Source organism: Coregonus clupeaformis, chromosome 8 (genome assembly GCF_020615455.1).
Source record: "Coregonus clupeaformis isolate EN_2021a chromosome 8, ASM2061545v1, whole genome shotgun sequence".
Classification (NCBI taxonomy): domain Eukaryota; kingdom Metazoa; phylum Chordata; class Actinopteri; order Salmoniformes; family Salmonidae; genus Coregonus; species Coregonus clupeaformis.
This window is the reverse complement of record NC_059199.1, coordinates 24,594,622-24,619,414: the sequence shown is the minus strand read 5'-3', so window position 1 is coordinate 24,619,414 and position 24,793 is coordinate 24,594,622. Positions and strand designations below refer to the sequence as shown.

The 24,793-nt window shown below is 41.6% G+C and overlaps 1 protein-coding gene across 1 annotated transcript in view; it reads right to left on the bottom strand.

The window, feature by feature from the left end:
* LOC121571474 (sterile alpha motif domain-containing protein 12-like) overlaps nucleotides 1-21,335 on the bottom strand; it is a 102,152-nt gene extending 80,817 nt beyond the window's left edge. Inside the window, exon 1 of the mRNA XM_041882955.2 lies at nucleotides 20,842-21,335. Within this exon, the coding sequence (XP_041738889.1) occupies nucleotides 20,842-20,902 (61 nt within the window). The 5' untranslated portion in view covers nucleotides 20,903-21,335. The remainder of the gene's footprint in view (nucleotides 1-20,841) is intronic.
* Nucleotides 21,336-24,793: the final 3,458 nt, after the last annotated feature.

The following is a 24,793-nucleotide window of genomic DNA, read 5'->3' as shown; positions in this document are numbered from 1 at the left end:
TTCATACACAACTTCCATCTCAAATTTCCCTTAAAGATATACAATGATGAGCATTTTATTGACGTTACCCCAGATGTTTAAGTCGGACTGCATGAAGCCCCCAGATCAGAATCCATGTCCACCAACATCAAAGTTTGGATTGAAGACAAAGCAATGTAGAAGGGGGAAACAAGGTGGTAAAGGTTGTGGAAGCACAATTAGGCTATTACAATCTGTACTATAAATACAAAAATATATATACTAGTTTTATTTTCCCTACATGCATCCAGAGCCATATTTGAACCAACAGAGCCAGTATAATCAGAAGTGAAGTTTGCTTAGTGTGAGCTGGTCGCCGGGCGCTCCGTCTTCACTGTCCAAGTAGAGCAGAGTGAATTGTTTATGCATACACTGTATGACCCAGAAATCAGGCCTGGAGAAAGAGACCAGCTGACTGTAGCCCTGTACACTACATTAGGGGCCTCAGCAGCCAACTCCCAGGACATTTTCCAAAGGTGAAGCTAATTAGTGATCCACTAGGGGATGTACAGAGGAAACGGGGGGGAGCTCTCGCTCCTTCTCCCCATTCGTACCAGGGGAGACCCTGAGGGGGGCTAGAAGAGGAGTCAGGGATTGGCTGGGCTCCAGTAAAATGACGATTCATAGGCTCTGCTGCCAGCCCCGCAGCTGCTCCTTTATCTGCTGCTAACAGTAGCTTTGAGCGCTAACCACAAACAAGCCTTTTCATAAGCTGCAGAAAATCATCTTTACTTCTGTAGATGCTCTAAACGCAAACAACTATTTTGTGGTTTTATGGACCGAGGGAGTGTAGGTAATGGGTATTGTATATTTCGATGCAGTCTTTAACTTCCTCCATCTGTGGTTCACTCATCATCCCGCTTTATAGCCCATCCAAATACTAATACACAGTCCTAGGCCCACTGCACAAATGTTACTGACAACAACAACAACAAAAAAGACTCTGGGCAATGCCGATTCCTCCTTTCTACTGTCTGCATGCACAATCAGAAAAGTCTCCCAATCGCTCTAAAAGTGTAAGCATAAGTGTCTCCACAACTGACTACCCTAAGGACTTTCAAGAGCACATTTTCCATCAGCGGGGGAAGGCACAGTCAGATCCTTGTTACACGCTTGCTTAAAAGTACTAATTGGAACTTCTTTGAGGGGAAGAGGAGCTCATTGTCCCATATGGGGCTCTTCGCCTCGGGTGCCTCTTACTAATAAGCCAATGAGTGGATGGGGGAGGTTTGAGTGGGACTGTCATCTATCAATCATTTGTCATGGCTAGCTCAGCTTTGAGATGCATAGGTCATCTCAGCCAATGGGGCATTGACATGCATGGGTCAACTTCGTCACAACAGCATTGAGATGAGTAGGTGATCTCAGTTACTATACTGAACAAAAATATAAACGAAACATGCAAGAATTACAGTTCATTTAAGGAAATCAGTCAATTGAAATAAATTCATTAGGCCCTAATCTATGGATTTCACATGACTGTGCAGGGGTGCATAGGCCCACCCACTGGGCGAGCCAGGCCCACCCACTGTGGATCCAGGCACACCAAAACAGAATTAGTTTTTCCCCACAAAAAGGGCTTTATTAGAGACAGAAATCCCCCCCCCCGACAATCCCGCAGGTGAAGAAGTCAGATGTGGAGGTCCTGAGCTGGCGTGGTTACACATGGTCTGCGGTTGTGAGGCCAGTTGGACATACTACCAAATTCTCTAAAACGACATTCATTATAGTAGAGAAATTAACATTCAATTCTCTGCCAACAGCTCTGGTGGACATTCCTGCAGTCAGCATGACAATTGTACACTCCCTCAAAATTTGAGACATTGTTTTGTGTGACTAAACTGCACATTTTAAAGAGGCCTTTTATTGTCCCCAGCACAAGGTGCCCCTGTGTAATGATCATGCCGTTTAATCAGCTTCTTGATATGCCACACCTGTCACGTGGATGGATTATCTTGGAGAAATGTTCACTAACAGGGATATACACAAAATTTGAGAGAAATACATTGTTTGTGCATATGGAAAATATCTGGGATTCTTTTATTTCAGCTCATAAAACATGGGACCAACACCTTACATGTTGCAATTTTTGTTCAGTGTACAGTTGCAGCGATGAGACAAGATTGTAATTGTGGAGAAAAAGGGGATCCATTTTTTAAAATATATATCTATCTATCTCTCTAGCCGGTCAAAGTTTTAGAACACCTACTCATTCTTTATTTTTACAATATTGTAGAATAATAGTGAAGACAAAACTATGAAATAACACATATGGAATCATGTAGTAACCAAAAACGTGTTAAACAAACCTTAATATATTTTAGATTTTAGATTCTTCAAATAGCCACACTTTGCACACCCTTGGCATTCTCTCAACCACCATCACCTGGAATGCTTTTCCAACAGTCTTGAAGGAGTTCCCACATATGCTGAGCACTTGTTGGCTGCTTTTCCTTTACTCTGCGGTCCGACTCATCCCAAACCATCTCAATTGGGTTGAGGTCGGGGGATTGTGGAGGTCATCTGATGCAGCACTCCATCACCCTCCTTCTTCGTCAAATAGCCCTTACACAGCCTGGAAGGGTGTTGGGTCATTGTCCTGTTGAAAAACAAATGATAGTGGGACTAAGCCCAAACCAGATGGGATGGCGTATCACTGCAGAATGCTGTGGAAGCCATGCCGGTTAAGTGTGCCTTGAATTCTAAATAAATCACAGACAGTGTCACCAGCAAAGCACCCCCACACCATAACACCACCTCCATGCTTTACGGTGGGAAATAAACATGCAGAGATCATCCGTTCACCTACTCTGCGTCTCACAAAGACACGGCGGTTGGAACCAAAAAAAATCACCAATTTGGACTCCAGGCCAAAGGACACATTTCCACCGGTCTAATGTCCATTGCTCGTGTTCCTTGGCCCAAGCAAGTCTCTTCTTCCTATTGGTGTCCTTTAGTAGTGGTTTCTTTGCAGCAATTCGACCATGAAGTCCTGATTCACACAGTCTCCTCTGAATAGTTGATGTTGAGATGTGTCTGTTACTTGAACTCTGTGAAGCATTTATTTTGGCTGCAATTTCCGAGGCTGGTAACGCTAATGAACTTATCCTCTGCAGCAGAGGTAACTCTGGGTCTTCCATTCCTGTGGCGGTCCTCATGAGAGCCAGTTTCATCATAGCGCTTGATGGTTTTTGCAAGCACAAATGTTTCGTATTGACTGACCTTTATGTCTTACAGTAATGATGGACTGTCGATTCTCTTTGCTTATTTGAGATGGACTTGGTCTTTTACCAAATAGGGCTATCTTCTGTATACCCCCCCTACCTTGTCACAACACAACTGACTGGCTCAAACACATTAAGGAGGAAAGAAATTCCACAAATTAACTTTTAAGAAGGCACACCTGTTAATTGAAATGCATTCCAGGTGACTACCACATGAAGCTGGTTGAAAGAATGCCAAGAGTGTGCAAAGCTGTCATCAAGGAAAAGGGTGGCTATTTGAAGAATCTCAAATATTTTGATTTGTTTAACACTATTTGGGTTACTACATGATTCCATGTGTCATGCTTTGTAAGTAGGAAAACCTGCAAAATCTGCAGTGTATCAAACACTTGTTCTCCCCACTGTGTGTGTATATATATATATATATATATATATATATATAAAATAATCAAATAGTTTGATAACCCTGTTTGTAAGCTTTTACATTATATCAATCTCAACCATTTATCTTCTCCAGTGATGAAGACATGGATGTCTCATGGTATGGTATGCACAGTTCTTTGCCACAGGCCGTTTGTACAGGGCCTCAAGATTTATAGGTCAACTGCGCTACTTGCAATGAGATGCATTTAATTATCGCAGCTAACAGGGCATTGGAATGCATGGGTTAGCTTTGTCAATACAAGATTGAGAGGTTGACTCCTGCAACGGAGTTAACATTGCTACCGCATGGGTTATTAGCGTATTAAGATTCATAGGTCAACTCGGTCTACATGGGTCAGCTCCAACAATAGAATATACAGTGCATTCGGAAAGTATTCAGACCCCTTCACTTTTTCCACATTTTGTTCTACGTTACAGCCTTATTCTAAAATTGATTAAATTAATTGTTTTCCTAATCAATCTACACACTAACCCATAACATTTTTGCACATTTATTAAAAATAAAACAGAAATACCTTATTTACATAAGGAGACTCGAAATTGAGCTCAGGTGCATCCTCTTACCATTGATCATCCTTGAGATGTCTCTACAACTTGATTGGAGTCCACCTGTGTTAAATTACATTGATTGGACATGATTTGGAAAGGCACACACCGGTCTATATAAAAAGGTCCCACAGTTGACAATGTGTCAGAGCAAAAACCAAGCCATGAGGTCAAAGGAATTGTCCGCAGAGCTCCGAGACAGGATTGTGTCGAGGCACAGATCTGGTGAAGGGTACCAAAACATTTCTGCAGCATTGAAGGTCCCCAAGAACACAGTGGCCTCCATCATTCTTAAATGGAAGAAGTTTAGAACCACCAAGACTCTTCCTAGAGCTGGCCGCCCTGCCAAAATGAGCAATCGGGGGAGAAGGGCCTTGGTCAGGGAGGCTTCGGGACAAGCCTCTGAATGTCCTTGAGTGGCCCAGCCAAAGCCCGGACATGAACCCGATCCAACATCTCTCGAGAGACCTGAAAATAGCTGTGCAGCGACGCTCCCCATCCAACCTGGCAGAGTTTGAAAGGATCTGCAGAGAAGAATGGGAGAAACGCTCCAAATACAGGTGTGCCAAGCTTGTAGCATCTTACCCAAGAAGACTCGAGGCTGTATTCACTGCCAAAGGTGCTTCAACAAAGTACTGAGAAAAGGGTCTGAACACTTGTGTAAATGTGAATTCAGTTTTAATTGTTTTTATAAAATGTGCAAAAATGTGTTGTGTAGATTGAGGGGGAAAAACAACAATTTAATCCATTTTACAATAAGGCTGTAACGTAACAAAATGTGGAAAAAGTAAAGGGGTCTGAATTCTTTCCGAACGCACTGTATTAGAGTACGCACAAACAACCATGCGCCTGACAGTACCGACAAGGTCTAGGATCAGATGTAGGGCTTTGGGCATGGCAGGCTTGATGAGTTTATGTCCCGGCTATGCATGGTAACTTTCAGACTGACTGAAGTTTGAAAGATCTCATACTTTTCTCCCCAATTCACCCTGACATCCTATCAAAAGTTACTGTTCAAACTTTGCCAGGCTCCACCATGAACTCGGGCTGGCCTCTGATAGGCTGTCCATAGATGCGTTCTGCTCTGAACATCTCTCACTGGTTTGGGGGTGGGCACTTTATAAACGACACATGCTAAATTTAACACACCGTTGAGGCAGTAAGCTATTAGCACTCGGCATCAAACACAAAGAGTCAAAGACAAAAATAGATGATATGCTCGATTCGGAGCATAAGGACAGTGTTTAATATTTCAGCAGAAGGAACAACTCTCCCAATTTAGCTTCTGCCAAAAAAATTGACTGAAACTTTCTGTACCTTTTCCGACTTCAGCAGCTGCAGCTTTTAAAGCTCCGTCCAACCAATACCCATAGGTATGAGAAGCCTCATGGGTCTTGTCTGCAACCACAAACTATTTGACATCTATATGGAGAGTACAGTAGGCAAGGCAAGTGCCCTCCTGAATGACTTAGAGATTAACCTATGTCCCAGAAGCCAAAACGGGTTGCAACGGCATCCTTATGCCATGTTTTTTCATACGTCTTTTTAGTGACCAGATAAAGACAGCTGGTTATGTCTCCAGATAACAACCAGAATATGACGTGTTTCCCTGGTTGTAATGTCTGAACAACCACGAGAAGTATGACATCAATGCCAACTTCTTCCTGCTGGGAAATGTACACTGAGTGTACAAAACATTAACACCTTCCTAATAATTAGTTGTACCCCCCTTATTGAATAAGCTAAGTAGCCAATAGGCAGAGGGTAGCATTTGTCTGATTCCCTGTAATAGTGGTATGGGAATAATAATGAATTATTTTGTAAAGTTGTTTCTTGCATCAAACAACATTTCAGTCACCTCCTTGTCTGAAGGACAAGTGGATAAACAGGTTAATGTCAAGCCCTGCATGTTTCTTTTCAAACGTCTCATGGAATGTAGGCCTACATTGAACACACATTTGCTGCTACTGTATGCTGAATGATAGAACATCTATTTCCATGTTAAAATGTTATGAGATGCATTTTTCTCCACTGTTTTTGATGGTAGGCCACTCTGGTAGGCCTACATTATGATTAAATAGCCACAGTAGCTTACTTGGCCACTGTTAAAACTAACTTAAAGCGTTCACATTAAACGTGCGCCAGAAATTACACAGAACTTTCTAAACATTCAAGTTTGCGCTCAGCAGACCTGAAATTTGCTCAGTGCCGCTTTCTTTTTTTTTTAGGGAACATTGCCTACCACCATACCCCGTTCAAAGACACTTAAAACTTTTGTTTTGCCCATTCACCCTCTGAATGGCACATACACAATCCATGTCTCAATTGTCTCAAGGCTTTAAAGAAAATCCTTATTTAACCCGTCTCCTCCCCTTCATCTACACTGATTGAAGTGGAATCAATAAGGGATCATAGCTTTCACCTCGATCCACCTGGTCATAGAAAAAGCAGGTTCTTAATGTTTTGTACACTCAATGTATACAGTGGCTTGCGAAAGTATTCACCCCCTTTGGCATTTTTCCTATTTTGTTGCCTTACAACCTGGAAATAAAAACACAACATGCCTACCACTTTGAAGATGCAAAATATTTTTTTATTGTGAAACACACAAGAAATAAGACAAAAAAACTAAACTTGAGCGTGCATAACTATTCACCCCCCCAAAGTCAATACTTTGTAGAGCCACCTTTTGTAGCAAATACAGCTGCAAGTCTCTTGGTATGGCTCTATAAGCTTGGCACATCTAGCCACTGGGATTTTTGCCCATTCTTCAAGGCAAAACTGCTCCAGTTCCTTCAAGTTGGATGGGTTCCGCTGGTGTACAGCAATCTTTAAGTCATACAACAGATTCTCAATTGGATTGAGGTCTGGCCTTTGACTAGGCCATTCCAATACATTTAAATGTTTCCCCTTAAACCACCCGAGTGTTGCTTTAGCAGTATGCTTAGGGTCATTGTCCTGCTGGAAGGTGAACCTCCATCCCAGTCTCAAATCTCTGGAAGACTGAAACAGGTTTCCCCTCAAGAATTTCCCTGTATTTAGCGCCATCCATCATACATTCAATTCAGACCAGTTTCCCAGTCCCTGCCGATGAAAAACATCCCCACAGCATGATGCTGCCACCACCATGCTTCACTGTGGGGATGGTGTTCTCGGGGTGATGAGAGGTGTTGGGTTTGCGCCAGACATTTTCCTTGATGGCCAAAAAGCTCAATTTTAGTCTCATCTGACCAGAGTACCTTCTTCCATATGTTTGGGGAGTCTCCCACATGCCTTTTGGCAAACACCAAACCTATCGGCTTCTTCTTTTCTTTAAGCAATGGCTTTTTTCTGGACACTCTTCAGTAAAGCACAGCTCTGTGGCGTGTACGGCTTAAAGTGGTCCTATGGACAGATACTCCAATCTCCGCTGTGGAGCTTTGCAGCTCCTTCAGGGTTATCTTTGGTCTCTTTGTTGCCTCTCTGATTAATTCCCTCCTTGCCTGGTACGTGAGTTTTGGTGGGCGGCCCTCTCTTGGCAGGTTTGTTGTGGTGCCATATGCTTTCCATTTTTTAATAATGGATTTAATGGTGCTCCGTGGGATGTTCAAAGTTTCTGATATTTTTGTATAACCCAACCCTGATCTGTACTTCTCTACAACTTTGTCCCTGCCCTGTTTGGAGAGCTCCTTGGTCTTCATGGTGCCGCTTGCTTGGTGGTGCCTCTTGCTTAGTGGTGTTGCAGACTCTGGGGCCTTTCAGAACAGGTGTATATATACTGAGAACATGTGACAGATCATGTGACACTTGTGTCCACCTGTGTGCAATCTACCTAATTATGTGACTTCTGAAGGTAATTGGTTGCACCAGATCTTATTTAGGGGCTTCATAGCAAAGGGGGTGAATACATATGCACGCACCACTTTTCCGTTTATATTTTTTTTAGAAACAAGTTATTTTTTTCATTTCACTTCACCAATTTGGACTATTTTGTGTATGTCCATTACATGAAATCCAAATAAAATCCATTTAAAATTACAGGTTGTAATGCAACAAAATAGGAAAAACGCCAAGGGGGATGAATACTTTTGCAAGGCACTGTATGACCCAGTGAACTAAGAGTTTGTATTCAAACTCAGGTGCTCCATCATGCATACAATTGCATTCCTTACCAAGACATCGCTCTCACCTCATGCGAAAGACGTCATGGCCCAAACAAATATATTTTATGCAAAAATTCAGCAAATAAGTCTCTACTGACTTCCTCTGACAGAGTCCCACATCTGTGCCCACAGTTATATCAATGACTTTGAAATTCTCACTTCAGTGGCTTCAATCACTCAGCAGAATGGGGCTCAGTGAACTTCATGGTCATCCAGAGTTGTGACAAAGCAGAAGTACACAGCAAGTTGACTCAATGTCTACGTCCCAAATGGCACCCTAATCCCATTATAGTGCACTACCTTTGTCCAGGGCTCATAAGGCTCTGGTCAAGACTAGTGCACTATAAAGGGAACAGGGTGCCATTTTGGACACACCCTTTATTCAAAGGAGATGGGAATCATAATTATAACAAAAATAGTTCTTATAGATTTCTAAAGGTGGAAGAAATAACTGTCCAAAGTCCTACTTTCTTACGTTTTTTTACTCCCAAGTATTTTCACACATAGTTCTGAGCTATAGTTCAAACGGTATGTTACATTGTATTTTTGGTCTGGTTGGTTTCACAAATGTCAAACAAATTCCTAAAACAAAGCCACGTGTCCATGCTAATTATTTGTTTATTGGACAAACATGCTCACGTTAAATCCATTTATGATTATCATGAAGCGTCACTTGTGTCACAATCTTTCATATTACTTTCGCTTTAGTCTTCCAACAACATGTGGGAGAAAACAGCGCAATAGTGTGGAAAATATAGCCCAGAATCTGCATCGGATTCGCTGCTACTCACAGAATGTTTCAGAGATCAAGTTATGATACTGTGTGTATTTCATCAAATGTTCGCAGTCAAACAACCAATAATAATGCGTTACTGTGTTTGGTCCGGACTGCGTTTTCACCTGCAGCGAACCGCACCACGGTACGAATTGAACAGAGACCACCCTTTTTGAGCGTACCGTGGTGAGTTGTTTAGTGTGCTCCCGAATGTGGATAGAATGTTCACACCAGTCCAAATGAACCAAACTAAAAGGTGGTAAATGCACCAGTTCGGAAAAACCACACCAAACCAATTTGGTGTGAAAGCCCCCTTTAGAGGTCATTCATGTCCTTGACTGAGTGAATTGATTATGTTGACAAACAGCAAATCTATAGAGCTGATGTTACTGTACACATGAGCGACAACAGGAGTTACGTGCTCTCAGTGCATTGTGTCAATTGCATATTTATCAGGTCTAAAATTAGACTGAGTTACCTCATCCCTGTATCTCTGTGTGTGAATCTGCCTCAGTACATAGTGTGTCAGTGTATAAAAATAAAAGCTGCCTTTCTATTTAAATCGAATCCACTTCAGTAATTGGGAGTTATACAAGCTCAGTGGGAGGAATAGCAGAAGTTCTCTAATCAGTGACTTTGACAAAATATAGGTTGCTCTGTGAATATGAAGATGTTTTTTTGTGGATATTTTGAAACCATAACGAATCTGGCACGATACAGTGAGGGAAAAAACTATTTGATCCCCTGCTGATTTTGTACGTTTGCCCACTGACAAAGAAATAATCAGTCTATAATTTTAATGGTAGGTTTATTTGAACAGTGAGAGAAATACGCATGTCATAAATTGATTTGCATTTTAATTAGGGAAATAAGTATTTGACCCCCTCTCAATCAGAAAGATCTCTGGCTCCCAGGTGTCTTTTATACAGGTAATGATCTGATATTAGGAGCACACTCTTAAAGGGAGTGCTCCTAATCTCAATTTGTTCCCTGTATAAAAGACACCTGTCCACAGAAGCAATCAATCAGATTCCAAACTCTCCACCATGGCCAAGACCAAAGAGCTCTCCAAGGATGTCAGGGACAAGATTGTAGACCTACACAAGGCTGGAATGGGCTACAAGACCATCACCAAGCACCTTGGCGAGAAGGTGACAACAGTTGGTGCGATTATTCGCAAATGGAAGAAACACAAAATAACTGTCAATCTCCCTCGGCCTGGAGCTCCATAAAAGATCTCACCTCATGGAGTTGCAATGATCATGAGAACGGTGAGGAATCAGCCCAGAACTACACGGGAGGATCTTGTCAATGATCTCAAGGCAGCTGGGACCATAGTCACCAAGAAAACAATTGGTAACACACTACGCCGTGAAGGACTGAAATCCTGCAGCGCCCGCAAGGTCCCCCTGCTCAAAAAAGTTAATATACAGGCCCGTCTGAAGTTTGCCAATGAACATCTGAATGATTCAGAGGAGAACTGGGTGAAAGTGTTATGGTCAGATGAGACCAAAATGGAGCTCTTTGGCATCAACTCAACTCGCCGTGTTTGGAGGAGGAATGCTGCCTATGACCCCAAGAACACCATCCCCACCGTCAAACATGGAGGTGGAAACATTATGCTTTGGGGGTGTTTTTCTGCTAAGGGGACAGGACAGCTTCACCGCATCAAAGGGACGATGGACGGGGCCATGTACCGTCGAATCTTGGGTGAGAACCTCCTTCCCTCAGCCAGGTCATTGAAAATGGGTTGTGGATGGGTATTCTAGCATGACAATGACCCAAAACACACGGCCAAGGCAACAAAGGAGTGGCTCAAGAAGAAGCACATTAAGGTCCTGGAGTGGCCTAGCCAGTCTCCAGACCTTAATCCCATAGAAAATCTGTGGAGGGAGCTGAAGGTTTGAGTTGCCAAACTTCAGCCTCAAAACCTTAAGGACTTGGAGAAGATCTGCAAAGAGGAGTGGGACAAAATCCCTCCTGAGATGTGTGCAAACCTGGTGGCCAACTACAAGAAACGTCTGACCTCTGTGATTGCCAACAAGGGTTTTGCCACCAAGTACTAAGTCATGTTTTGCAGAGGGGTCAAATACTTATTACCCTCATTAAAATGCAAATCAATTTATAACATTTTTTACATGCGTTGTTTTGGATGTTTTTGTTGTTATTCTGTCTCTCACTTTTTCAAATAAACCTACCATTAAAATTATATAAACTGATCATGTCTTTGTCAGTGGGCAAACGTACAAAATCAGCAGGGGATCAAATACTTATTTTCCCTCACTGTATCTTATCCATCTTAACCGCTTTTATTGACTACAATATGACTGAAAATATTAGTGATGTTGTAACGTACTACTTAGGGATACTGAATGACTACAACACCAAATAAATGGTTTCTCAGCTATAAATATTCATATTCTTGTGTAGAACTGACAACCACAAATTTTTTTAGTTAAATATGATATCTCGTAGGTTCTGTTAAAAAGTGTTTTCTCCCTATACTGTGGGGTTTTCCCCAAAGCCCTGGGTAAACTAAGCGAAAGGGGCTAGTGTTGAGGCGCAACAAATAGCCTACAGGTCCCTCAGGGAAGTGTAGCCAGCCTCTTTCCCTGGGCTGACAGGCCTCTACGTTGCCAGGGGCGGTGGAACTGAGAGATTTAGGCATCTGAATGGCTGCACCAGGGTTCGTACAGACAGTGGCAAGTCAAATTCAAGGACTTTCAAGGAAGTTTTCAAGCACTAATATTTAATTTCAAGGACCATCAATTTGTAATAGTTCCTATTATGCAATTGTTTCTAGTCGCCACCAGATGACAGTATATCGCCACAACCTCATGAAAATAACCAACTTACTTACTATTCATCACTACCTTACAATTTCTACTCAAGTGTTTCACTACTTATATACGACATACATGAGTGGTAAGTCAGTACTGATGATGTTGACTGATTTCCTTATTTGAACTGTATTTTTGTTCAGTGTACATGATAATAATATTAAATTGTGTTTATATTTCACAAAATGTTTGGTCCCACAGGCTGTCCCAACACAATGACATAAAGGTGAATTCCGACAGTGTAAAAAGGCCCTTAGATTACTCTAAAATGTTGTATTCTATACCCATTTGAAGAGAAACAACTTATTAATGTCTTTGGTAAGATGAAAGGTTCCCCTGAGAGAATCTATTTCAATTTTAGAGGACCCCACAAGGGTCCTGGAACCCAAGTTTGGGAACCACTGTACTACTAAACTCTCCCTGCTTGCTTCAATGCTTCCTCTGTCTGTGCATCTCCTTTGCCTACATTGCTGTATGACTCACCACAGTCCGTCTCACTACTCTCTATTTTGTTATGTTAACTTATAGTAGCCCATCTTTTGATTATAGCTAGCTTAATTTCAGTCAACTGCTCCTGTTGAGGTCAGGCTCCGTTCAACGTTAGTGTCTAACTTAATCCTTCTAGCCAGTTAGTTATAGATAGTTACCTAGCTAATAGCCAGAGCCCTTGAGTTACCTAGCTAGCTAGACATTTGACTGAAATATCAGCAACTATTTACCAGTTGTACACTCATTCTCCAAGAGTCAGGTTTGTTTTTGTTTGGGTGATGTCTCTCTGCTACTTGCCACTGTAGGTCTGGACTGAGGTAGTTCATTTCACCTCTCGGCCTATGTCGTGGGCGGAGTTTCCCGTTGGACAGAGTGGTGAGTGAATGCGCCGCTAACAAGTTAAATCCGGGGGAGCAGGCGAACATGCATGAATCATTCATGATTTCACTCGTTCGCAGAGGTAGGCGCGACTAGAACTCAGATCAAGAAGCCTTCTGAACGTTGATCAATGCTGGTAACGCAGTAAGTGGGTAAACAATAATTAACTAAATAAAAACGGTGAGTAAACGCTATTTCACAAACAAAAAAAGTGCTTAAAAACTGTGTTTACCCTCCACTGCATCCCTGGTTGGGTCTGGCAAAACCCATTCATAAACATCAATATCCTGTCAGGCAGGCTTGAATCTACATTTGCCCAGTATTTTAGCTATCAATGTGACATTTGGCGGCGCCTAATCAGTCAGTTCTGTACCTGCCTGGCTGAGTGGCAGTGTGGGTGGAATGAGCGAGTTCGCCTGGCAACAGGGCACGAAACACGTGAGGAAATAAAACTTGGTAGTCTGCCTGAAAATGAATTTGCAAGACCAACAAATGTTTAATCTTTTTCATATTAACATATTTGATCATTTTCTGTTCTCCTCTCCATTCAAATTCAAGTACCAACTTGAGAAAATGTCTGATTTAAGGTATTCCAGTACTTGGATTTCAGAGTGCCAAATTCAAGTACTTTAAGCACCTTGTGCAAACCCTGATGCTTAGTGAGGAGGGTCAGTGTAGGGCGCATTAGACAGGCTGAGCAGAGAGAGGCCAGACTGAAGGGAATGGATAGGCTTGGCCAAAGAGGTAAACGCTGCGCTTAACTAAGGTTTGAGAGCATTGGTCTGATGGATAGGCCAGGGCATCCAATTGTAGGCTAAAGTAATGTTCTGTACCAGTTCACTGGAACCCTCAGCCACAAAGCCATTTACAGTGTCCCAAGTATTATGCAACAGATTACATAAGCAGTCATAACTTATGTCAGTATGTGCAAGATAAGCGTCCACCGTCATAAAGCGGGACATGATGTCATGACTGTGATCGTATCATTTGTCATGAAGCGACACAAGTTATGATATCACGGACAACATAATAACAATTATGTCCTCCACGTTTCTCAGGGCAGTATTAAGTTATGATGACGCTACATGATGAAGCCTCAAGTAGAACTCAGTGGACATTTGTAACGGCACTGGTCTTTAATCAAGGATGTGTGTGTAGATTGAGGGAGGTAGGGTGTCTGCCCATAGGTTCTCAAGAACATGTAATATGTATTTTGAGTGTGTATGTGATTAATAACTGTCTCAGACTGTCATGATATACAGTTGAAGTCGGAAGTTTACATACACCTTAGCCAAATACATTTAAACTCAGTTTTTCACAATTCCTGACATTTAATCCAAGTCAAAATTCCCTGTTTTAGGTCAGTTAGGATCACCACTATTTTCAGAATGTGAAATGTCAGAATAATAGGAGAGAGAGAATGATTTATTTCAGCTTTTATTTATTTCATCACATTCCCAGTGGGTCAGAAGTTTACATACACTCAATTAGTATTTGGTAGCATTGCATTTACTTTTTTTTTTTTCCTTGGGTCAAACGTTTTGGGTAGCCTTCCACAAGCTTCCCACAATAAGTTGGGGCAATTTTGGCCCATTCCTCCTGACAGAGCTGGTGTAACTGAGTCAGGTTTGTAGGCCTCCTTGGTCGCACATGCTTTTTCAGTTCTGCCCACACATTTTCTATAGGATTGAGGTCAGGGCTTTGTGATGGCCACTCCAATACCTTGACTTTGTTGTCCTTAAGCCGTTTTGCCACAACTTTGGAAGTATGCTTGGGATCATTGTCCATTTGGAAGACCCATTTGCGAACAAGCTTTAACTTCCTGACTGATGTCTTGAGATGTTGCTTCAATATATCCACATAATGCTCCTTCCTCATGATGCCATCTATTTTGTGAAGTGCATCAGTCCCTCCTGCAGCAAAGCACCCCCACAGCATGATGCTGCCACCCCCCTGCTTCACAGTTGGGATGGTGTACTTCAGCTTGCAAGCTACCCACCTTTTTCCTCCAAACATAATGGTCATTATGGCCAAACAGTTCTATTTTTGTTTCATCAGAACAGAGGACATTTCTCCAAAAAGTACAATCTTTGTCCCCATGTGCAGTTGCAAACCGTAGTCTGGCTTTTTATGGCAGTTTTGGAGCAGTGGCTTCTTCCTTGCGGAGCGGCCTTTCAGGTTGTCGATATAGGACTAGTTTTACTGTGGATATAGATACTTTTGTACCCGTTTCCTCCAGCATATTCACAAGGTAATTTGCTGTTGTTCTGGGATTGATTTGCACTTTTCGCACCAAAGTACGTTCATCTCTAGGAGACAGAACGTGTCTCCTTCCTGAGCGGTATGACGGCTGCGTGGTCCCATGGTGTTTATACTTGCGTACTATTGTTTGTACAGATGAACGTGGTACCTTCAGGCGTTTGGAAATTTCTCCCAAGAATGAGGTCTACAATTATTTTATTTTTTTCTTGGCTGATTTCTTTTGATTTTCCCATGATGTCAAGCAAAGAGGCACTGAGTTTGAAGGTAGGCCTTGAAATACATCCACAGGTACACTTCCAATTGACTCAAATGATGTCAATTAGCCTATCAGAAGCTTCTAAAGCTATGACATCATTTTCTGGAATTTTCCAAGCTGTTTAAAGGCACAGTCAACTTAGTGTATGTAAACTTCTGACCCACTGGAATTGTGATACAGTGAATTATAAGTGAAATAATCTGTCTGTAAACAATTGTTGGAAAAATGACTTGTGTCATGCACGAAGTGGATGTCCTAACCAACTTGCCAAAACTATAGTTTGTTAACTAGAAATTTGTGGAGTGGTTGAAAAACGACCTAAGTGTATGTAAACTTCCGACTTCAACTGTACCTCATCTCCAAGACAGTCTGCCTGCTTCACCACAGGATCTTCACACAAAGCAATATCACCTCACCATCCCTAGCATTTTAGACTGTCTGAATCTGCCAGAATACATTTCATGCTACTAAATAATTATATTAAGATCAAGGTGTCTCAACTGGAGATCAAGCAGTTGAAGTAATGATGTGCTTTATCACTTGCAGGTTATACACTACTGTATGTCAACAGTGAAGAGGCGACTCCGGGATGCTGACCTTCTAGGCAGAGTTGCAAAGAAAAAGCCATATCTCAGACTGCCCATCTTAATATTTTCTTTTTATTGGCCAGTCTGAGATATGGCTTTTTCTTTGCAACTCTGCCTAGAAGGTCAGCATCCCGGAGTTGCCTCTTTACTGTTGACGTTGAGACTGGTGTTTTGCGGGTACTATTTAATGAAGCTGCCAGTTGGAGGACCTGTGTGGTGCCCGTTTCTCAAACTAGACACTAATTGTCCTCTCGCTCAGTTGTGCACCGGGACCTCCCACTCCTCTTTCTATTCTGGTTAGAGACAGTTTGCACTGTTCTATGAAGGGAGTAGTACGAGATCTTCAGTTTCTTGGCAATTTCTCGCATGGAATAGCCTTCATTTCTCAGAACAAGAATAGACTGACGAGTTTCAGAAGAAAGTTCTTTGTTTCTGGCCATTTTGAGCCTGTAATTGAACCCACAATTGCTGATGCTCGAGATACTCAACTAGCCTCAAGAAGGCTAGTTTTATTGCTTCTTTAAAATCAGCACAACAGTTTTCAGCTGTGGTAACATAATTGCAAAAGGGTTATCTAATGATCAATTAGCCTTTTAAAATGATGAACTTGGATTAGCAAACACAACATGCCATTGGAACACAGGACTGATGGTTGGTGATAATGGGCCTCTGTACACCTATGTAGATATTCCATAAAAAAAATAAAAAAAAATCAGCCGTTTCCAGCTACAATAGCCATTTACAACATTAACAATGTCTACACCAGGGGTGTCAAACGAGATGCGAGATGATTTTGAACAAAATAAAAAAAGTATAAAAATGCGCTGCAATTTTTCTATAAAATAAACTGCTGTTCCAATTGCGTCCACTGGATGGCGCAATAGCAATTGTGTTAAGCAAGCACTGTTTATACCGGGGCAGAGCAAGTAGGTCAAGCACGTGCAGCCAATGAGCTACTTTGTGTTGCCCGCGATATTTATTACGGCTTCTACTTTTAACATTATGTGCTTTGGCACCCTCATTGCCCCAATATGCCTCTGTCAAAAAAGAGAAAAGTGGACGCAGAGTGCAGAGTGTTCCAAGAAAAATGGTAATCCTATTTATTCACGGAATTGAATGGGAAAGCTGTATGTTTGGTGTGTTCAGAGCATGTTGCAGTGCTGAAAGAATATAACCTTCGTCACCACTATGTGAGTCTTCATGCCGACAAATATGACAACTTTCAAGGACAGCGGAGATGAGAGAAGGTGAATGAACTGTTGGCGGGTCTGAAGAAACAGCAGTCTGTGTTTACTCACAGCTGAGACATCAGTGACGCTGCAGTGAAAGCTAGCTACCTCATTGCTAATGAAATCGCAGTGGCTTCAAAACCATTTAGTGAGGGTGAATTTGTAAAAACATGCATGATGAAGGCAGCGGAGATTGTGTGCCCTGAAAAGCGGCAGGCTTTTGCAAATATCAGCCTCTCTGAGAAGGCTGTCAAACTGACGGTGATTCAGGCTTCTGGATCGGATGAAATTAACAGTTTGGATGACCACCTTCATGACGTTATCCATCTTTAATGACTTGCAACACAAAGCCAAGAAACACAGTTGCAGACAGGATTTCCGATCTTTCAGTGGATTTGGACAGCCAGTTGAAGCAAAAAGTAAAGTCATTTATTGCGTTTTCGGTTGCAATTGATGAAAGCACGGACATTACAGATGTTGCACAACTGGCCATTTTCATCCGCGGAGTTGATGACACATTGACCGTCACCGAGGAGTTCGTGGAGTTGGTGCCGATGACAGATACAACGACAGCAGCTGATATTTTTACCGCACTCGTCGGCGCGCTGGACAGGGTCGGAGTGGACTGGTCCCGCGCTGTCAGCCTGGCTACAGATGGTGCGCCCTCAATGATCGGGAAAAAAGCAGGCAGAGAAAGTGCAATCTGCAAATGGAGGATGTGATTTTTTGACTTTTCACTGTATTTTGCACCAGGAGGCTTTGTGTTGCAAGTCATTAAAGATGGATAACGTCATGAAGGTGGTCATCCAAACTGTTAATTTCATCCGATCCAGAAGCCTGAATCACTGTCAGTTTGACAGCCTTCTCAGAGAGAAAGACCACATCAATGGCCTGCCATACCACACTGAGGTAAGATGGTTAAGCCGAGGTGCTGTGCTGAGGCTTTTCTTTGATTTACGAGAAGAAATTGAACAGTTCATGGAAGAAAAGGGCAAACCAGTGTTAGAATTTCATTCCGCAGAATGGATGCAGGACCTTGCATTTATGGTGGATGTTACAGAGCACCTGAATAACTTGAACAAACAGCTGCAAGGGCGCAACAAAGTTGTCACGCAGTATTATGACAGCATACGTTCTTTCAAGTTAAAGGTGTCATTGTGGGAGACGCAACTTGCCGGTGGTGATGCAGCTCACTTCCCCTGTCTGAAAAATGTGTGCGCGACCCAACATGTGGCAGACATGAAGCGGTTCAAAGATAAAATAACGGGACTGTTACGGGAGTTTGAGCAACGCTTTCAGATTTATGTTTATATGTTTTTATGTTGATGTGCTATTGTTTTTAATTGATTTTATTTTATTTGTATATTTAACCTATTCTTGACTGTGGTTCATGCACTTGTTTGGGGAACAGGATTTTCATTATTTTTATCTACATTTCTGCCTGAGAAATGACACCCTGATATAGTTCTGTGATCTGTGAAACAGTTATGTTAATCACTGAGGCATTGTGTGTTTGTGTGTTCTTTTTCTTTAGAATTTTCAAATAAACTTGACGTGTTTTATGATTAATAGTGATGTTGTGCTTGTACTATTTTGGACACACTGTCCTCAGGCTCCAGCTTTATGTTGTATGTTGATCGTATTAAAACAAAGATAACAATCTGAAGTTGTTGTTTTTAAGATATATATATATATATATATATATATATATACACACACCATGATTTTTCCGGTCCGGCCCACTTGGGAATAGATTTTCCTCCATGTGGCCCCTGAGCTAAAATGAGTTTGACACCCCTGGTCTACACTGTATTTCTGATCAATTTGATGTTATTTTAAAATTGACAAAAAAATATGCTTTTCTTTCGAAAACAAGGACATTTCTAAGTGACCCCAAACTTTTGAACGGGTAGTGCATAAAAATCAGAAAATAACTAATGACTTAAACAAATATTTAACTGTTAAACCAAGGGATTCTAAAAATTTCACATTTTCAAACAGCTAATAATTGTCTCACATGTTATACATGTAAGTAAGCATTTCACTGTAATGTCTGCACCTGTTGTATTCGGCGCATGTGACCAATAAAATTTGATTTGATTTGATTTGATTAATACCTGCGCTGCATTCATTGTCTAAGAAGAGTTGGTATCGGTTCATAATGTAACACGGTGACATTGCAGAACCAGGCTACATCACATCTGTACTAAGGTGAAACTCCAACATAAGGATGCTACTGTTTTTTTTAAACCAGCCTGGTTTCATAGACTATACATAACATAGTAAATGTAAATCCAGGACACTCAAATTACTATGATATGTTACGTTTGGTATGGTTCCATAAGACAGAAGGTTACTTAAGGCTAAAAACTAAAGTAGTATGGTTGGTCAGGGTGGACATATAACGCTAACGTCTAGCAACCTAAAGGTTGCATATTCTAACCTCATCACAGACAACTTTAGCATTTTAGCACCTACTTACTACTTTTTAGCTACTTAGCATGTTAACTAACCCTTCCCCTAACCCTTTAATCTAACTCCTAACCTTAACCCCTAGCCTAGCTAACATTAGCCACAACCAATTGGAAGTCATAACATTAAAATACGTTTAGCAAATTCGTAAACATAATGTACAAATTACAATTCGTAACATATATCATACGAAACGGATGATGGACATGCACAAATGAATACATACCATATGAAACGTAACATATCATACTAATTGGAGTGTCCCGGATTTACGATTACGTCTACCCCTGAATCCAGGTTGTTTAAACTCATACCAGCACAGTGAGGACTCATCACAGAACTGCCTACATGCTATTTATATTCATTACAGGACTTGTTTGCAGGTTAGAGAGTAGGACCAAGGTACATTTTGTCTCTATGTATGTAGGCCCTATATGGTATTAGTAATAATTAAAAATGTCTAGATATAGGGGCACCCTCACTAAAAGTGTGTAAAAACGGAAACATTATGTGTAAGAAATATACAAATGTAATCTCCAGTGCATTAAAAGGATGTTTGGGCAGTTTTAGCAGAAGAAGACCTTCTGTGAGATTAGAAATGCCTCTGATGTGCAGTTCACATTTCTCCACAATCTCAGCAAAGCAATTAATTAATGCAGTCTCAATAATCATTTCTGCAGATGAAGGCCTAATTGATCTGCAAATATAGCAAAAGGTACCACAGTTAAGGTGGTCCTTGAGAAAATGTAAAAATGGTTTTACAAGATTTAGAGCATAGGTATGTTGAATAGTAGTCTGGTCATATGGGCCAAATAGGAGTTTAGACTTCCTCACTTCAGTTCCACATAAAATATCCCAGGAGATGCAGAGGTGACCCAGGACAACACATGAATGACACACACCGACTGTGTCATCATCATGTGTAATGCTATCAGCTTGAATAGTAACAAATGTTGCATTTTAAAATTGTGATGAAATGATAGGTGTTGATTACACCAAACCAAGTTACATTTTTACTGAAGAAGTGGAACCAGAGAGAACGGTTAGGATTGAACGTGATAGCATCAGTGCATGGCAAAAAATGGATGATCATGAGATCAGCAACCTGTCCACAATTTTCATCCCACCTGACACAGAGAAGGGTTGCATTCCCATAGGTTATGAGCCCACCAAACATACCTCTCATTGGATTCTGAATCCACAAGATGCCTCCAAGAACGTGAGGTGACTGGCCGAGCATTGCAGTTGAACTGCACACTATGACTCGGCTATGGCTTCTTGCCTTCTTCACCGAATATCACTGGTCTGAACAAAGCCGTTCGCGGGTCTAGATGGCATAACTCCTAATAACTGCTAAACCAGCCTTCACTGTAAATACTCGGTAGAAATAACGCGCTATGTAGTTAATGCAAGTAAAAGGGTTTAAAATGTCAAAACAAAGTGATGTTTCCCTACGCAGATGGAACACTCACCGCGGGCTCCAGTATCCTAGTGAACAGGTGCAGACCTCGAGCACAGCACGATAACAGCGCGCGTCAAAAATTGACTAATTATGCCAATGATTGCTCAAAATATATCCACACCTGCATAGGCTGTATATGATTATTGAAGACAGAAGACCTATTCAGTAGTATTTCAATCACAGCTCTTTCTAAGGAAAGCTGTATTGGGTTTCAAATACCTTATTCTTCTTCGATGAGGTTTAACTGCGGTTGGCATCCAATTTGTTGCATTACTGCCACCTACTAGACTGGAGTACAACTCCCTTATATTTTACTTGAAAAATAATATAAAGAAATACCCTACCATCTAACACTACACTCACAAATTCAAAAATATTACAGCTCGTACAGGATAACTTATATATTCTAACTTCACTTTGTCAGGCAAAGACTCAACTTCAAAACTCAAAAGAACAGACAACTACTCTTCTGTTTCCACACTCTCGCCACCCTGTTTGCGTCGCACCAAATGACGAGCATCACAAACACCGGGAATCTTCCCTTCAGTTAGTTTCAAATACCGACAGATGCCTGCGCATTAATACTGATCTGTATAGCACGTGATGTGAATGAACTTCTTCGCAAACACCAAGCCCTCTTCGCAAACACTATAGTGGTATCCATATCAATTGCACTGTAGGAATAGATGACCAGGCCAAAAATATGCAGAGCGCGGCAACTGCAATATCGTCCAATCACAGGCTTTCACAGTTGACCAGTAACCGAAGATTGTCTATTATATTGACAAGATATTGGAGTGACCGCACTAACAATGGAAATACATGTCCTCAAAGATGGAAGTTAGGCGGGAGGGACCATTCTAGCTAATGTGAAGACAGATACGTTTGTGAACAACATGCCATAGAGATAGATAGAGGACTCATCTTTGTATCGGAGCCATTATAGCATCTGTGACAGCTTGGGCAGCGCCTTTGAGGCTATCTCCATTTAAAAGTAGTACATTGTCTTCATTGGCTGATTGCTCCCAACTCATAGGAATTCCCACACAGTCAACTACTTTAAAATCTTAATGAGTCCTCTATCTATCTCTATGACCACAGGCACAACTCCAATATAAAGTAGTTTTTGGGTATGTTGCCGAAATGACACGTGTGTCCACTTATATCAGTGCATTTGTAACAACCTAACCATTACAAAACGTATATTCGATCAAATAAGCCTCAAATACCAAATTAGCAATTCTATTTTTTGTTGACCAAATTCGACACGCTCTCATTGAGCTCCACACAAAAATGTCTTACTTCGTGTGCTTATTTTCGTGAACATATATTGGGCGGAGTAAAACATCTTGCTTCACCTCTTCCTCTCTGGAGGAACCTAAAGTAACTATCAGGTAAGCAATAAACCCAGCCTATTTCTACAATTTATCTTCTTAAAATGTGATTTCAACCCTAACCACACTGCTAACCATATGCCTAACCCTAACCTTAAATTAAGACCAAAAATCTAATTTTAGTTTTCATTTTTACGATACAGACAATTTTGACTTTGTGGCTGTGGAAACCTATCCGGTTTTCAACGGAAAGGGAAGCTAGGTTGAATTAGCTGTATCCCTGAAAACCTGATGCATCTGGTTGTTGGCAACTCCACTAAGCCTACCCTTCAAGAAAGAAAGAAACCCATCACTGAGGGAGTTCTATTAACCTGAGCCATTGTGCACCGTCTATGGCCCATGACGTTGAGGGAGGAGCGGCCTTCTCAAATCAAACAGTAATCTGCACCACTCGGTCATGGTGTCAGCAAGGCAGCATGGTGCATCTATTTTCCATAAAATCTATGTTTGAATTTTCAAACTAATTTTAATTGAGATGGCATATAAAGCATATTATTTTTATGCAATCACTTTTGCATGTGAAAAGTAAACACAGAATCCTACTCATTACTCCACGTGCTTAATTTAGCCTACATCACTTTTGTTTTGAGGCATCCAAGAAGGGTGCAATTGCGGCCTGCAATTCGGGCTGTTCCTGCATCTGCAAGAACCCCTTTTTATATTTAGATTGGTCCATTTTTAAGTTAGGATAGGCGGGAGGCGGGTGTGCTCCAGTACAGTAGGTGGCGTTAATGCACAATAACTTTGGATGCCAGCCGCCGATAAACTCCACAGAAGAAAGGACGGGGGCGACAACGGTAGCTAGCTAGCCGTACACCGGGAGGCAGTGTCCTTCGTCCCCGCCTGTCAGGCACTGTTTTCCTGCAGTTCTGTTAACGACGGTGAGGGCAGGTGTTCGGCAAGCGGGAGCGAAATACACTGTGTGCTAGCTTAGCCAGCTAGTCCTAAGGGGGACTCTGGTACCTGGGAGGCTGGGGCGAAACGGTGTCACTACCTTCCAATCAGTCAAATGGATGAGTAAAAGACGCAGCAACTCCGTTGCAAAGACTATCCAACCAATTAAAAAATGTAAAACAGTGTTTTCCTCACCAAACAGCTGTGTTGGACATGTGCTTAATTAATTTTGGTTTGAAGGTAGCCTTATTCTGTGGCATCAATTTTTACGTATGGGTGGTCCCAGGGATCGAACCCACTACCCTGGCGTTACAAGCGCCATGCTCTACTCATTGAGCTACAGAGGACCATGTCTGTAGCTTCGCTCTCACTCCCATTGGCCCAAAACCTTCTAATCAGTCTCTGACAGGGAGTTACTCCAGGATTAGACAGGTTTATGGTGCATAGTGCTTCTCCACTCTGCATATGAGTGGAGTATTAGCTATATACAGTATATATAAAAAATATGCATGACTTACTGACATGGAGTGCTTCATGTTCCTGCTGGGAGCAGGCCTCATCCTGGATGCAGGAAAATGTCCCGCCTTGGATTATGGTTGTATCTATTTGGCATGGCCCCTCAGATCCTTAGGAACTTTTACAGCTGCACCATCAAGAGCATCCTGACTGGTTGTATCACCGTCTGGTATGATAACTGCATGGCCCACGACCGGAAGGGGGTGAGCTCCTAGCCATCCAGGACGTACCTGCCAGGTGGTGTCTAAAAAAAGCCAGATAAATTGCCAAAGGCTCCAGCCATTTGAGACATGGACTGTTCTCCATGCTCCCCTCCGGCAGGTGGTACCATTGCATCAAGGCTAAGACCAACAGACTCCCAAAAAGCTTCTATCCCCACACGTACGCTGCTGCTAAAATGATTATTGATTAGCTTTATTACTACCACTATGCTGCTGTTAATTGATTATTGATTGCCATTTCCATTAGTATCTATCTATTTATCTTGCTACTTGTCACTATTACTCCTGTTTACATGTATATATTACCATTAGTATATTACCTTAAGTATTTATATATTCCTGCTACCAGTCACTTTTCAGCCCTGTTTACATGTACAGTGCATTCGGAAAGTATTCAGACCCCTTCACTTTTTCCACATGTTGTTACGTTACAGCCTTATTCTAATCTACACACAATACCCCTAAATGACAAAGCAAAAACAGGTTTTTAGACATTTTTGCTAATTTATTCAAAATAAAAAACTGAAATATTACATTTACATAAGTATTCAGACCCTTTGCTATGAGACATGAAATTGAGCTCAGGTGCATCCTGTTTCAATTGATCATCCTTGAGATGTTTCTACAACTTGATTGGAGTCCAC